General features: G+C 43.8%; 1 protein-coding gene across 1 annotated transcript in view; it reads left to right on the forward strand.

Annotated features, from left to right (window-relative positions):
• Nucleotides 1-205: 205 nt before the first annotated feature.
• Nucleotides 206-15,761, forward strand: part of IRF4 (interferon regulatory factor 4) — a 55,799-nt gene continuing 40,243 nt past the window's right edge. The window contains exons 1-2 of the mRNA XM_069217779.1: nucleotides 206-277; nucleotides 7,742-7,976. Coding sequence (XP_069073880.1) covers nucleotides 7,764-7,976 — 213 coding nt within the window. The 5' untranslated portion in view covers nucleotides 206-277; nucleotides 7,742-7,763. The remainder of the gene's footprint in view (nucleotides 278-7,741; nucleotides 7,977-15,761) is intronic.

Raw genomic sequence — 15,761 nt, forward strand, 5'->3', positions numbered from 1 at the left:
TTTCACCGAAGACCCTGTTGCTTGTTACGGTAAACTTACTGCGGGTTCCTCTCGCTGCTGCAGCCGGGGTTCCCCTCGGTGCAGCGGCGTGTGAATGAGTGGGGGCGGTAGAGAGCTCCTAAGGCCTGGCCTCGCCTGGGCCTCAGCCTCCCCCCGCCCCTGCATTGCTCGGCCCCGCCTCCGTCCCCCTTATAAACACAAAGTGCACGGTCGCCCGCTGCACAGCGCACGCTTTTGTTCTTCTGTTGTAAGTTTGAGGACAGCGGGGTGCAGAGAGGTAAGAAGGGTGCGCGCCTGGCGGGCGTCTTCTGTGGTTGTGTGTCTAGACTTGGTCACTGCTAGATGAAGGATAATCATGCAACAACAGGTGCTATGCGTCATCCTAGTGTGGTCAGTATGTGATAGCAGGACTGAGTATGATGTTGAAGATTATACAAAAATCTCAAATTGCCATGGGCCGGTAGCTCAACTTGCTGCTCAACTTGTCCTGAGTCGAGCCATATCTCGGCGCTATCTCTGGACACTGAACACCCTTGTAGAAAGATCACGAAGAGGACCGGTGGCTGCCAGATTCAGGACTCACGGATGCCCCGTCTGTTGCATCATGCCACCTTCCTTTGTAGCCAGGAAGCTACGTGATGCTAACCGATGCTGGATATGCCATTCGCACAAGAAGGGCAGACACTTTACAGCGTCAGAGAACAATCTGGTTAGGAAGTGGTCTCGCCTGTGCCAAAGACGTCTTAAGGCATGGCCAAAGTGGGCAATTGCCCAGAACCACACCTTCAAAGGGGCCTCTGGAGGAAGTGAATTTTCTCGCTATGACTTTTATCTTATTTCTATATTTAAAAGTCTCCCCTCCCTGCCTACCGCCTACTCTGCCTCTCAACCCTGTGACCTTTTATGGATTTTGTGGGACCCCGAGCAAGACATATTTCAAATGTTTTTGTGTGACCCTCTTGTAACATAGATTGCAGTGTTGTTTGGCATCACACGTGCCTGAATTAGCAGCAAATGGAGAATACAATTGACATTTGTTACGCGCAGGGACCCCTAAATATGACTTGCTAAGGGCCCCTGAAATCTTTAAGATGCCACTGTCCTGTGCCAGTCTGCTACACACGGTATGCAAACCTGTATTGCTGGTGCCAGTCTGCCATACGTTCTGTCTGGATTCTGCTTTCCACAATGCCAGGCGGTTACACGCTGTGCGTACGCCCTGACTCTTACCTGTGCAAGGTTGTCACAGATTCTGCTTGCACACTAGCTTTCCCGTGCGCCAGACTGTCGCACAATCTCCTTGTACACCATTTGACATCCTGTGCCAAGACTGTCACACATTGTACATTCACAGCGACGTCCTGCCATGCCAGATTGTTGCAAAATGTACGCAAAGCCGGTTCTTTTTCATAATAGGTTGTTAGGCTCTCTTCATACCAACAGCTTCCCCCCCCCCCCCGCACCTCATACCCAGGATCGTAGGTTAAAGATGGGGCGGTGGGGGTGTTTGGGGTGTGCCCCAAAGACACGCATTCTTGACCTGGTAGTTGGGTCTGCTATGTCTGTATCAGTTTTCTCATATGTTTACAATTCATTAAGAGGTTTTAACTTGTTCATTTTTAGGTCTGGCGTTAGCTAAGACCTGTTGATTTTATTAAACTATGTATAGTATATTTACATATGAGGGCTTTGAGCCACCTCTCTTTATCCATTGGTCTGTTGTGTCCTTCACATTTTACTTCCGCCCACTACAACAGACAGCCTGCGGCTATGGGTCAGCCTAATTAAGTCATTGGTGAGCTTTACCTTGAGTGACTGCACTTTACTTTTTCACAAGGACCACATCTGCATACAAGCCAGTTCCCTTCACTGCCAGTGTTTTTGTTTTATAATTACTTTAGCGTGGCCTTTGTGTTTAGAGCCTGATGTGATAGCAGAACCCTTCTGATGCATATTCAATCTTTATCAGTTCTCCTGCCAATACTGTTGTAAGTTCCTTTTGGAGTGTTTAGCTTTTCAGACTGCTGCTATTTCACAGCATACCAGATTGTGTCCATTTGTCATTCACTCATTCCCTCCTTCAGTGACAAGGAGTACTTTAGTAATGTTTTTTTTTTTTAGACCAAACAACTTTTTGACTATAGCAAATTATTATTTAATTTCACTTATTTTTCAGTATATTCCCAAATAAAGTTTTGCAAAAACCATGACAAAACAAGAATTGCCAAACCTATTGGCTGGGCTAATGCTCATATGGATTGGAAGCTTAAACATAAATATTGATTGGTTTACCAAAAAAGTTGTAACTCTACACCCGTACAGATTTCCAGGCATACCACTGTCAACCAAACACCCAAAAGGTGATGGGAAAAATGTTTGCATACAGTCTAACCACTGGCAATCGCTTGGGGTAGCATCCCAGTCCATTGTTTCTGCCCGCTGTGCACTCTAGACTTGGAAAAGCTAATTCAAATGAGTGCTGACTTTAGTCCTCATGGAAACAGTTCCTCCCAATCCCTGGTCATCTCCACCCTCCAACCTGAGGCCCACCACTTTTTTAGTCTGAAAGATTGACATAACTATTCTCTGTGCCAGCGTGTCATCTACTGTGCAGGAATACCACAAGGGCGCACCTTTTCCCCCTGTGCCAGGCTAGCGCTGAGTCTGCTTCAGACAAAAAGCTTCACAGTACACTGGCTGTACCCAGTCTTTGATAGCTGTGTTAGTCCTATTTTAACTTGCCTGTCCATGTGCTAAGATGCTAACTCACTGCAAGTATTTGATGCCCAGAGTTTAGGATTTTATAGGTAGTGATGAGGAATAGCAGAGTAGGAGGTAGCAGCCTGCAGCGAGGTTTTCTGAAGACCAAGCCATGTGTGGAAAATTTAAGCACCAAAATATGCAGTCTCAATCCACACAGACAGTTTGGGGCAAAACTTGCCTGTTCCGTCTGTTACGAGTACGCAAAAGCACTGCATCACTGCTCTTGTGGTACAAAACAATATATCACAACCCACACACGCCACCATAGCAGTGTTGTATGAAACCTTAAAGTGGTTTAGGTATCCAGTTGTCAAAACACCCTTTCTTTCTGCTAAGGAGTATTTTGTAGCTATGTTACTCATAATTAAGGCATGCCTTGTTCACATGCATGGCACTCAGAGAGAAAGGTAACTCTGCTGTTTCCACCACACCATACCTCACCTCCAAGAACGTAAACACTTACAGGATCTGCACTGAATATCGCAATACGATTTGCTTGCGCAAGAAAACAGTTGTGTTGCATATAACACACGTAATAGGTTCAATAATGTACAATTTGCAAATAACATATCTAAGTGACTCTTTTGACTATATCAATATTACAATCCCTACATTTTTATATGTAATTGCTTACAACATGAAAGCAAACATATGCAAATGATAACGAAATAGCATGAAAAAATGCCCTTGCTCTTGAAGGTCTTATTATATATTACGGGTTGACCAGACAAATAAAGGCATGAGGGAAATCCACAAAGTTCGTTTTACATGAACAAGCACTATGAGGAACACATGGGATCCATAAACGATAAAATAACAAAGATAGTCACATTGGCCACTGCACAGAATTCCATAAAATACAATATAACTAAGAGATTCAAATGGTATGTTCATTTGTTAATGGATTGACATATATACGTAGACAATATTCAGATTATTTCACCCCCGCAAAAGAGGCTTGCATTGTTCCCTTGGTGAAATATGCAGAGGTCCCTCACATTCTTTCTTTCCAAAGGTTTCTGTTTCTCGCCCCACATTGACGTCTGCAGTTGGAAATCTTTTAAGATGTCTAAGATCTTGTACATATTACATTAAATTTGCTTGTCCAAAAAGATTTGTATTAGAAGTCTCATTTTGCATAGGTCTGCAAAGCCTGTTGTGCATTTCATCATTCAAATCTTCACAATAAATAGAGCACTCTCCCTGCATGAATTTAGGAGCACATCGTGGTTTATCTGTTTTCTAACTATAAATATGCAATGTTTATTAGCATTATTAACACTTTGATTTATATATTTTGTTAGACTGGGGTATGGTTGTGTGGGCTACAGTTTGGTCCATTTGCAACTGGGATAATGGTCCCTGGCTTTGCAGTGCACATTCCTTGCAGTTCCACCACACGTCTCTTCCTCCCTTTACCCCTGAACCGTCTTCTCAGTTTATCCCACTTGCTTTTTGAATTAATCCAAATCTCTACTTTAGGGCAGATGTTGAAATGTTTTTTCTGAAGCATGCATGGCTGTTTTGACGGGTAGTTCTCAAGCTCTAGTGACATTATGAGTCCACGTAGCACTTTGCTTGAGAAACATTGAACTTCATGGCTGTTTCAACCTAGTATTGCCCAGTCTTGCTTCATGAGGGCCAGAATCTGTGCTAAATTTTGAAGGCATCCAGTACCCAGGGTCATTGTTTATGTGCAGCAGAAAACAGTGAGGTAAATTTACATTAGATGTCTCTAAATGTTGATGATTACCTTGAAAATTTAAGATTCATCTGATCCTCTTGGTTCAGCCTTGTACACAACTGCTTAAGAAGAACAGAGGACATTTTTATACAGAAAAGTTAGTTGGAGAATTTGGGACCCAGAAGACTAATCTGCTGTCACTTTTGAGACTCACCTTAACCTGCGATGAGTAAGGACACCATCCATATGGCCCTAGTGTGGGTGGACTTCTGCCACAAAAAAACCCCACTGAAGAGCACACAGCCTCTATATGGGACATCAGCACTTCCACACATGAATCATAAATGACTCACTCACTTCTTGGAGACAGTGTACTCATTATTGCTTCAATAGGGCACATTTCGTCTGAGTTGGCCACGTTAACTGGAAAGGGACAGGGGTGTGTTCTGATCAGTCTTAGTCATTTTACCCTCAATTTTGTAATTTGTTGGTCGCTTCAACCCTTGCCTCAAGTCAGAGCACCGCAAACCTTCTTAATTTCTTAAGTAAAGCATCTGTACCTGTCCTCCTTCTGCACTCTGACTCTGTCCCCTTTCTGAAGCAGGCAGAATTTACATACCCTAATAGGCATTTTAACAGTGAACCCTATAAAGTATGCAGTTGGCCAATCAGACTCTGGCGGTCCTATACCATTCATAGAATTCAAGAAGAGTCTTGATTTGAGTGGTCCTATTTGGAGGTCCATTTCCAAGACTCATAAGTATGGCTTACTTGACCATACAGGCCACAGTGACTTGAAGGAAGCCGGTGCTGCTTTAAGAGCTGGTTGGCCCGAGAGATTCTCAGCCCATTCAGCCCTCAAAGAAGTCTTAGGAGACGCACATCATTTTAATATAGACAGATGAATAATTTGCTGCTGCAGAGACTTATGGCTACTAGGTACTGGACTCTGAATTATTGGGCTATTTCAATAATTTATTTTTGTAAGTGCCCAGAACCATTCTGTTTAGAAGATTGTACTGTTAAATACAATATCTGGGCCAATATTTTAAACAGTGTGGGCTGAAAAGCAAACCCAAATCTTCTTGCCGAGTGTTAGACTCAGTGCACTATGAGGCTGATATCGAACCATTTTCAAGGTTTGCCCTGGCCTCCTAATTCAGACCCCATCAAGTATGTGTCAAGAACAGATTGAGTAGAGTGAATTTGGATAACATTGCTTCTTAGTCACAGAAGGGGCCTCCTAGTCACGGCAATTAAAAACACAGTCAAGTCCTCATAAGACAGTTATCTGGGGTTGAACGTCAAGCAAAGGTTTCTCACAAACTTTATTTAATTTTCCTGAAATGAATTACAGCTGTTTCTAATGTGCACTTTAAACGTAGCTTGAGCCCCTCTCTGGCCCACAATCAAAGTGCCTTTGCTTGTATCATATCCTCAGAGCAGATATAACTCGTATGTCCGTGATCTCCCCAAATTGTGTCCCCTTTTCTATGCTACTATTCTCTGTTTTAGGATCACTTTACCGAGAAAGTCTGAGTAGATTTTTTGACACTGACTAGAAATAAGAGCCCACTGAAGTGCTTTGGTCTCAGACTGTGCGTTCCCAGTAAATTCTTAGGTGCCTTCAAGGTTTCACCTTACCACATTCTGAGAAGGCTGCTAGTCTTCTCACTCACTGCGCTTCTCTGGTCTCCATGTGAAGCGCAATGTGTCGCATCCTTCTTCCTTATGCGATGCTTTGCGATGACTGAATTCCAAAGTGATGCATCCCAAGCGCGTACAAATCGCCTAATTTAAACTTGTCTATTAAATGTTAGTTTACAAAAAAAATAAACAATTTAAGAAATACAGGTGAAGCACGACCTCGATTTTCAGGTCCAGAACCAGCGTAACAGCTCCTGGTGAAAGTGCATGTGCTGGACTCAGCAGTAAAGTTGTCTTTGTTTGACTACACAATCAGCTTTGTACAGAGTGCAATGCTGCTGATGTCTACAATGCACCAGTGAGAGCTGCACTAAGCAGAGCATAGCAAAGACATTTATGCGAGAAAAAAAAAACAGCATGACTGTTCAGTCTCCACCATGTTTTTCTACTCTCAATTTGGGTTCATAGGCTGACCTGCATCCTAGTCGACAGGCACACATTTTCTGCTGAAAAACATAATTTGAGGCGTAAGGCTGGATCCAACCCTCAATAAACCTCAGTAGGCTTTAGGCTGACTTCATTTACCCTCTGGTCTTGTGTGATCGATAGGATTTTGAATGCTCACTCCAGCCCACCCCATCCCACCCCCACCCCACCCAGTTAATACCAAACTTCACCAGCCCAGCCTCATTTCTTCTCAAGGATACACTATCACTCTTCCTGTCACTCCCAATCTGAGGCATTATAAATTGCTCTGTCATAGAAAGAATGATCTTGGTCAATTACAATGTTTGGAGGGAGGAGCGGCAAGCACCCTACACAGTGGCGCCTAAAGACAACATAATGATGAGGGCCACTGCAATTATGCTGCAGGGGAGGACCACATTTTGTCGGAGGGTTGAATAAATTGAACGGCAAAAAACGAATTATGTAGCTTAATTGTAGCTGTATTTTTTCAATAGTGTGTCATTTTTATTATACATATTAACGCTATCTGCGCAAAGTTTAATCTCATCAGTGTCAATTTAACACCTAATTATCGCCAACAGCAGCTGAAAGGTGACCAGTAACTTTGGATAGGATCTGCAACTGTGCACCAACATGTACGGAAGTGGTTTTATTCATTTTTGGTCCATTTGAGCTAGGAACTAAGGCCCATATTTATACTTTTTTTTAGCGCCGCAAGTATAAATGTGGGCCTAAGAGTTTTGTTCACATCTGCAGATTATTCAGCAGACAATGGATTGTGTGTCAAGTGCAGCAAATCCATAACTATTTGGGCAACATCCTGCCTGTAGAACCGCATAATTTCATTGGCCCAGCCTATAATGGGAGGGCCATGGCCATGCAAGAACCCCGGCAGTGTCACCCATAGACAAGATACCTGTAGTGTATATTGGGAAATCTTGCTTTTAAACAGCTACAGCTAAACAAATACATCAGGTCAACTCATGTTTGATAGAAGATAAAGTATGTTGTGCACAGTCTATGTAAATATTCCTCAAAGTAGCTTTTAAATGTCGAGCACCCTCTTTGTGGTAGAGAATGCACAATACCCGTTGCTTGTTTGGAGGACCCAGAAAGCTAGGAACACATTGCACTGTAATGATTGACATTTTAGGGCCTGTGCTTCTTGCCCCTCTCCAGGTTTCAGCTTTGTCACACTGAGATGAACCAGGAGTTGTCAGAATGTGGGATGCCTTCACCGGTGACGAGCTGTGGTGGGAACGGCAAGCTGCGTCAGTGGCTCATTGATCAAATAGACTGCGGCAAATACCCTGGCTTGGTGTGGGAGAATGATGAGAAGAGCATCTTCCGGATACCCTGGAAGCACGCGGGCAAGCAGGACTACAACAGAGACGAAGATGCAGCACTCTTCAAGGTACCAGAGAAAGTGTGGAGGTGGAGCTCAAGCCACACATCTCTCATGCGCTGTGCCTCTTTATGGCTCAACATTTAAAGTCTTTAACTTGGTGTTTTATGGTGGGGTTAAACTAACGAGTTGGCTTGTATGCAGAGTAGCTCAGGAATTCTCTCCCTTAGGACAGGGGCCGGGTGCCAGGAGCAATCTTCCTCTTCCGGGTGACTTGTACGTAGGTGTGTGTGTGTGTGTAACATAAGCATGCGCCTCTGTAGCTGAGGTTGACAGCGCCACCGGAAACCACATTTTTGCACGCTTAATATTTGCAACCCATTCAGACCAATTTGCACCTCCTCTTAGGGGAACAGCCTTAAAACTTCGCTGTTGGAGCTTGTCGGATTTGGTGTTTATTGGTCAATGAGGATTAAAAGGTGTAAAGGGGAGGCTGTCAGATATAAGGACTTATTTAAAGGCTGAGTTGTATATAGATCATTCAAACCTCATGGTCTTAGAAGACTATGCACTCTGGTCACTGGTCAGTGCACTCTTTGTTAAGTCCCATCCTGCACTTTTTTTTCTTTAGCACCTTACATATTTTAGGTGTGCTGTCTTTCAAATGCACTAACTTTCCTAAAATACTTTTTGATGCAAACTCTGAGACACTAATAAAACGCGACGAATAATACTGTCAACAGGATTTAAAACGCACAGTTTACCACTAAATTGTCTTTAAAGAAACTCCCAAACTATTCTGTAATGTGATATTTAGATCGTGCCAAATTTTCATCAGCATGGCACTGCTCTCCGCCGCATTTCCCAGGCATTCCGCTGTGTAAAGTACTCTGAAATCTAATGAATATCTGTTTGTCATCAGTGGCCCAATGTATATTTTCACTAAGTTATTCGAACTGTGCTTATCTGGCGCACTACCAATGCCTCTGTAAAACATGAATACTTATTAGGATTAGGTAGAACTGTGGTCGACAAAGGTGGCACTGAATATTGCATTTGTGGCCACTGCCAGAGCTGACCTCCTGTGAAAAAGTTTGAACCCTGTCACATTTTTAACTAATTAAGCTCCGAAAATCATACATTTTTTCCACACATACAATACCACATACTATTGTGTCTGATGTTAGTAAGACATCACTAATGTTTTCAAGTGGACAGAATAACACGTAAGAAAGGATTAAACATGAAATCCCAGGCTTCCAAGGGCCAGTGGCCATCAGATGATGTCCCAGAAGGAGCAATCAATGGAGCAGAATGACTTGTCCTCTGCTGAGGAAGAAAGTAGGCATACTGTGGCAACAGGGAACTCTGTCAATGAACACAAAATACGTACCCTAGAACTTAAATACAATTGCCAAATACAGCTATCACTTCACTAAATTACTAAGAACCGAATTGTTCCAAATACCATTCACCTAGCAAGGTACTCACTCTTTTATTACTTTAATACCAGAGGCCTACTCAGTCTGTTACAATCGCAAGTTTGCCACCTATCACACATGAATCGGCGCTGAGAGTGTGGTTAATTTACTGCCCTGTGTTTTTGGCCTTTTGAGGTTTTGTGTTCTAGGCACACTAAACCTCCTGTCAACCTTAACTGAAAGGTTTTCGGGATCAGTGAGAAGCTTCCTGACAGAACGAGCAAGAACACTTTATGCTGCCTTCAGAAGCATGGGGGCACTTAAAAAGTGAACGAGGCAGAATGCAAAGAACTGGAATGAACAGGAATAAGCTTGTCCTTAAATAACCGATGCTCTATTCCCTGTATGGATGTATGTGTACTGCTTAAGTCCTTGTAGTGAATTCAAAGATACAGAGAGACACTTCAGAGAGTCCCAGAAGAGGGCGTGCAAGATCTTATGTATGTAAGGACGCTTTTGGTGCAGTAGATATTCAATTCTGGAAATTTTGTTGATAAACGGCAGAGAATAGCGTAGTCTATGGTGAGAGCACTGCCATGATGTCTTAGGTGAAAAACCAACTGAGAGGAGAACCAAGAAGTAGTCCCTGAGGATAATGTTTTACATTGAATTGAACTGGGAATGCCTTTTCAGAAGCATTAGAAGGTCACATGGAGGGCACGAGCGAGATTGTTCACGATATGAATATTTAGTAACTTCAGTAAGAGCTTTAAGGTGAACTCTGGAGTTTCATAGTTTCTGCTTTTATTAGGGGTGGAACTAGTAGTGTGAATGTTAGAAGCAACACCTGACTGTTCCAACTAGATTAGTAGGGGCATTTCAGCAGATAACATAATTTCAAATAGTCGGGGAGGGTGAAGAGGAATGCATTTGCCTTGTCACTAGCCACATTAATAGTTCCTTGCTCATTCTGGGTAAATTCCAGTGATTTGATGTACACTATACATTTTTGGTCACTACAGGCTAACATCAGTGTTAAGAGCAATTTGACTGGATGTCCAGAAACCACGTTAGTAAATTGTTTGATAAACTCTCCATTACTACTGTAAGCCTAAACATACGGAAGGTAGGACATTTTACCAGAAATACTGATAGGAGATAAAGTTAGAGATTCAGTGAGGCAGACAGAGTTTTTCATAAGCACTAGTACATGTCCACTGGCCACACACTGGGATACCTTTCAAAGAAAAGAGGTTTGGTTTGTAGCCAGTGGTCTCGCTTCAGTTATGTCAAAGACAGAACAATCTCTTAGTTCATCCTTGTGTCCAAAAAGTCCAAATGCATTTATAGGTAATGTGCATGCGCTAAATAGCATGTCTTTAATCTAAGCGCGGTGGGTGGTGGAGCATGGAAACCTTCTGTAGGTGATGGACCACGAGACAGAACAAGTTATTTATGAAGGTCTGTTTCCTCCTTGGATATGGTTGAGTACGAAGGATGAAACACAGGCATGGGTTTTAGATCCTAAGAGATTGTGAAGAGAGCAGGTGAACGTTCCTATAAAAACTGCCCAGCCATCGCTGCCTGGACCAGAACTGAGTCCAAACGGGGATAGATAGCTTGCAAGGCACTTGGAAAAAGCCTCTGAGTGTTGCAGAAGGATAAGGAGCTGTAGAGTGGAGCCTGAGAGTCCTTCCTATATTGTTTGGGGAGAGGAGCTTCCAATTAACAGGTACTACAAGGAGTTCCAGTGAGTAAAACAATGCACAAATGGCCAGATAGGTTTATCAACAGAGTAACCTGACCAGCACACATGACAACTCCCCACAGTGTTAACCACTACAATATACTCCTTCCCTGAAATGAGCATTCAAGTTTCCCATGATAAAAATATAAAGTTTTGGGGATGCTTTAATAGCATACCTTCTAAAGAATGCGAGTATGTGCCACATGTTAAGGATTGCAGTGCACAATACTTTGTAAAACCTTGGTGACTAAAGCATAAGAGTCTGATGTTTGTGGCTGAATACAATTTCCCTGAAAAAAACTCCCTGCATTTAAAAAATCTGAGTGAGTGAAGCCGTGCCAATGCCATGGACTGACTGGGTCCTCACGGTGAAACAACAGTTCCCTAAAAATTCATTTAGCTAGTGTAGGAAGCTGGCTCTGTATATACTATAACAAAATGAGATATAGTGTGCACAGAGTCCAGGGGTTCCCTAGAGGCTTGACAGAGGCAAAAATAGATAATACTAATGCTCTATTTGTGGTAGTGTGGTCGAGCAGTTAGGTTTATCAGAGGGTAGTGTTAAGCATTTTTTGTACACACACAAGCAATAGAAGAAACACACACTCAAAGACATAACTCCAGACCAATAGGATTTTATATAGAAAAATATATTTTGTTAATTTATTTCTAGAACCACAAGATTCAGTTTGCAGGTAAGTATATTAAAGGTACTTTGCATACGTAAGTTCAGGACTTTGAATCAAATCAACAATGCATACAGTTATCTTTAAAATGGCAAAAAGCTATTTTTAAAGTAAACACTGTGCTATTTTCAACAGTTCCTGGGGGAGGAAAACAAGGTACAGTTTCTGAGGTAAGTAACAAACTTACAGGTTTAGTCTCTAGGGCATGGGTAGCCCACCATTGGGGGTTCAAGATAACACCAAGCACCAGCAGCAGGGGGCCAGTTAGGTGCAGAGGTCAAAGAAGAGCCAAAATAACGTGGGCCCCTATGGAGACAGGAGGTACTCCGGTACCAGTCTGCTTGCAGGTAAGTACCTGCGTTGTCGGAGGGCAGACCAGGGGGATTTAGCAGAGCACTGGAGGGGCCCCAAGTAGGCACCAATCCCACACCATCAGCAGCACAGGGGCAGCGGGGTGCAATGTGCAGACAGGGCATAGGGTTCCCAATTAAACTCTGAGGGGACCCCGGGGGTCACTTAGGTGCTGCAGGCAAGGTACAGGGGGGCTTTTCGGGCACTCCACGGCCTGGATAGGGAGGAGGGCCACCTGGTGGTCGGGTTCTCTCGAGTCTGGGGGCTGCGGGTGCAGTGCTTCTCCAGGTGTCAGATATCTTCGACCCGGGCAGTCGCAGTCAGGGGGGTCCTCGGGATTCCCTCTGCAGGCGTTGCCATGGAGGGGTGGAAAGGTCCACCCAGGGTGGACACTCAGTTGGAATCGCCAGGGGATCCTCTCTGGATAGTTGGGCCACCTGGACACGGGCCGTGGGCGTCAGGTGCAGAGTGATTTAGGACTTACACTTCTGGAGTGAGGTGGGAGTACTTTAGAAGCAGTTTCTTCTTTCTTGTTGGACAGGTCTGCTATCAACAGGAGTTTCTTGATCCTCTGTGATGCAGGCAGTCCTCTGGAGGCTTTTCAGGGGTTGCTGGACCTGCAGAACACGTCACTCTTCTTTTGCAGCTTTTTGAAGGAGGAGACCAGCCGGTAGGACTGAGGCCGAGTCAGTTGTTGTCTCCTTCTCTTCTCTGTGGAGTTGTCAGCAGTCCTTCTTCTTGTGAGGTTGTCAGGAATCTGATGAGCTGGGTTCAGGGAAGCCCTTAAATACTAAATTTAGGGGGCGTTTTAGGTGCCAGGGGGCAGTAGCCAATGGCCACTGTCCATGGGGGTAGCTACACCCTCCTTGTGCTCACTCCCTTTGGGGAGAGGGGCACATTCCTATCCCTATTGGTCCCTGTCCTCCAAACCAAGATCGAGGATTCTGCAAGGAGGGGGTCACCTCAGCTCTGGACACCTTAGCTGAGGTGGTGACTCCTCCTTGTTATCCCTAATTTTCCCTCCTGACTTGCTGCCAAAAGTGGGGGCTGTGTCCGAGGGCGGGCATCTCCACTAGCTGGAGTGCCCTGGGGCAGTGTAACGTGAGGCCTAAGCCATTTGAGGCTCACCACCTGGTGTTACACTTCCTGCAGTGGGGAAGTGTGAAGCACATCCACCCAGGACAGGCTTTGTTTCTTACCACAGAGTGTACAAAGGCTTTCACCCCATGTGGTCAGAAACTCGTCTGAAAGTGGCAGCCTGGCACAGACCGGTCAGTCCTACACTTGCAGTTTGGCTAAAATACAGGCGGCATCTCTAAGATGCCCTCTGTGTGCATTTTTCAATAAATCCCACACTGGCATCAGTGTGGGTGTATTGTGCTGGGAAGTTTGATACCAAACTTCCCAGTATTCAGTGAGGCCATTATGGAGCTGTGCAGTTCGTGATGACAAACTCCCAGACCATAAACTCAATATGGCTACACTGCACTCACAATGTCTTAGAATTGGCTTAGACACTGTAGGGGCATATTGCTCATGCAGCTATGTCCTTATCTGGTGTATAGTGCACCCTGCCTTAGGGCTGTAAGGCCTGCTAGAGGGGTGACTGACCTATGCCACAGGCAGTGGTTTGTGGGCATAGCACCCTGAGGGGAGTGCCATGTCGACGTTGTCTTTTCTTCCCACCAGCACACACAAGCTGCAAGGCAGTGTGCATGTACTGAGTGGGGGGTCCCTTAGGGTGGCATAATACATGATGTAGCCCTTAGAAACCTTTCTGGATACAGGGCCCTTGGTACCTGGCGTACCTATTACAAGGGTCTTATCTGTATGCCTGGGCTGTGCTAATTGTGGAAACAAAGGTACAGTTTTAGGGAAATAACACTGGTGCTGGGGCCTGGTTAGCAGGGCCCCAGCACACTGGCAGTCAAAGTTGGCATCAACACTAGGCAAAAAGTGTGGGGGTAACCATGCCAGCAGTGGCATTTTTCTACAGCTAGGCTTAAAAATTGATAGGCAGAATTTATTTATAGTTAATGTGAGAAACTATTCAATCAGGATAGCCAATCATTCCTTGAACAGAAAAATATTTGTGTAAAAAAAAAATAAGAATAATACAGAGATAAAGTGCTGGGTGCTCGTGATCATCTCACAAAAGTATAAAATGTCATGGCTCTGTGTATACTATAAGTGCAAATGACCAAAAGACATTCATTGGAAGCCAGTTATAATCTCAAGATGCATAATTTGTCCTTGATCTAAGTGCTAATCAGTACACCCAGAAGCAATCAAAGGGCATCTGCTCTGAAAAATGCAAAAGAAGATTGACGATGTAGTATGGCTTGAATGCTGGCAAATGGCTCAGAAAGCTGTTTCATTTGAAAGCTGATGGACTGCGTTTTGCCCAAGGATTTTCTAAATCATTTGTTACTTTTACACTGGTCCTCGCCTCATCTGTAATCTCATAAACCAGGTACACATTTAATATCTTGTCTCTTTCGTGGTAGAGAAAAGGAAGCACAGTGGTAAATGAGCTTTTTCCATAGTTTGCGAGTCCTTTAGTCCAGTGCTGACTCAGGCAGTACTGGTTCAGAGGTGCAGACGAGAAGATGAAACTATCAAAAAATACCCATCTGCTAGCAGCAAAAAAATCAATGCACCAATCACGGCGATAGATATTTTTCCTTTTTACGTAGACTAAAATCAGTTTCACTCCAGCACATGAATCAGTTCTCTAATTCTGTTCCAGCAAATAGATGGATAGTATATGGAGCATATTTTTTCTAAATATTTCTTTAGCAATTGCAGCAAAGATGTTTGCATTTTAAGCACATCATTTTCATCTGGGTTTGAATGCCAGTGTAAATTGATGAATGCCTACAATTGCTATAAGAAATACACTTCTCTAGGTTTTACACATTACAGTGTTACCATGTGGTCCCATGCGGAGTACGACATGAGTTTTAAAGCATCCAGAATAGATAGCAACGATAACAGTGATGGAACCGAACAGAACGACACATGATCACGAATACCGCCAGAATACAACCAGAAAAAAATCAAGAGAGCCACAATCAAGATATTTAGGGCCAGAGTAACATAACCAATAGGTAACTAGAACAAGAACAAACAAGATCAGATGACAGTTCGAGCATACCGAGAGCAGCACCAGCAGGCAGACTCGGAATAGAATGAGAAAAAAACAGTAATGACTGTAAATGAGCAAATAACAGCCCCTATACAGAACCATAATGGAGCAAAGTGTAAATAAAGCTAGAAAAAAAGTGAGAACAGAACCAAAACTTACCGATTTTAGAGTCAAAACACAAGTTCTACGCGCTCTCAAATATACCTGCAGAGCCCTGAAACGATGCACAATCCACCGAGAACAGATCAGGCCTGTCACAGGAGAAGACAGCTGGAAACATGGCGTAATAGAAAGGTGCCAGAACAGAAGAAGGTTCAGATTCACCCATGAACTGCTAGCGATCGGAATAGCATGGCATTGGAATAGAACATATGCTGGTGGAGGAAGTATTGATAGTTCAGACAACTTAGATTACAGGGCAAGATAAAACCAAATTTTTGAAAAGTCCGAAACAGCGCAAAGCAGCAGTTCAATTTGCCAGTGAGTCCATGACCCAGTAGT

This window comes from Pleurodeles waltl, chromosome 2_1 (genome assembly GCF_031143425.1).
Source record: "Pleurodeles waltl isolate 20211129_DDA chromosome 2_1, aPleWal1.hap1.20221129, whole genome shotgun sequence".
Classification (NCBI taxonomy): Eukaryota; Metazoa; Chordata; class Amphibia; order Caudata; family Salamandridae; genus Pleurodeles; species Pleurodeles waltl.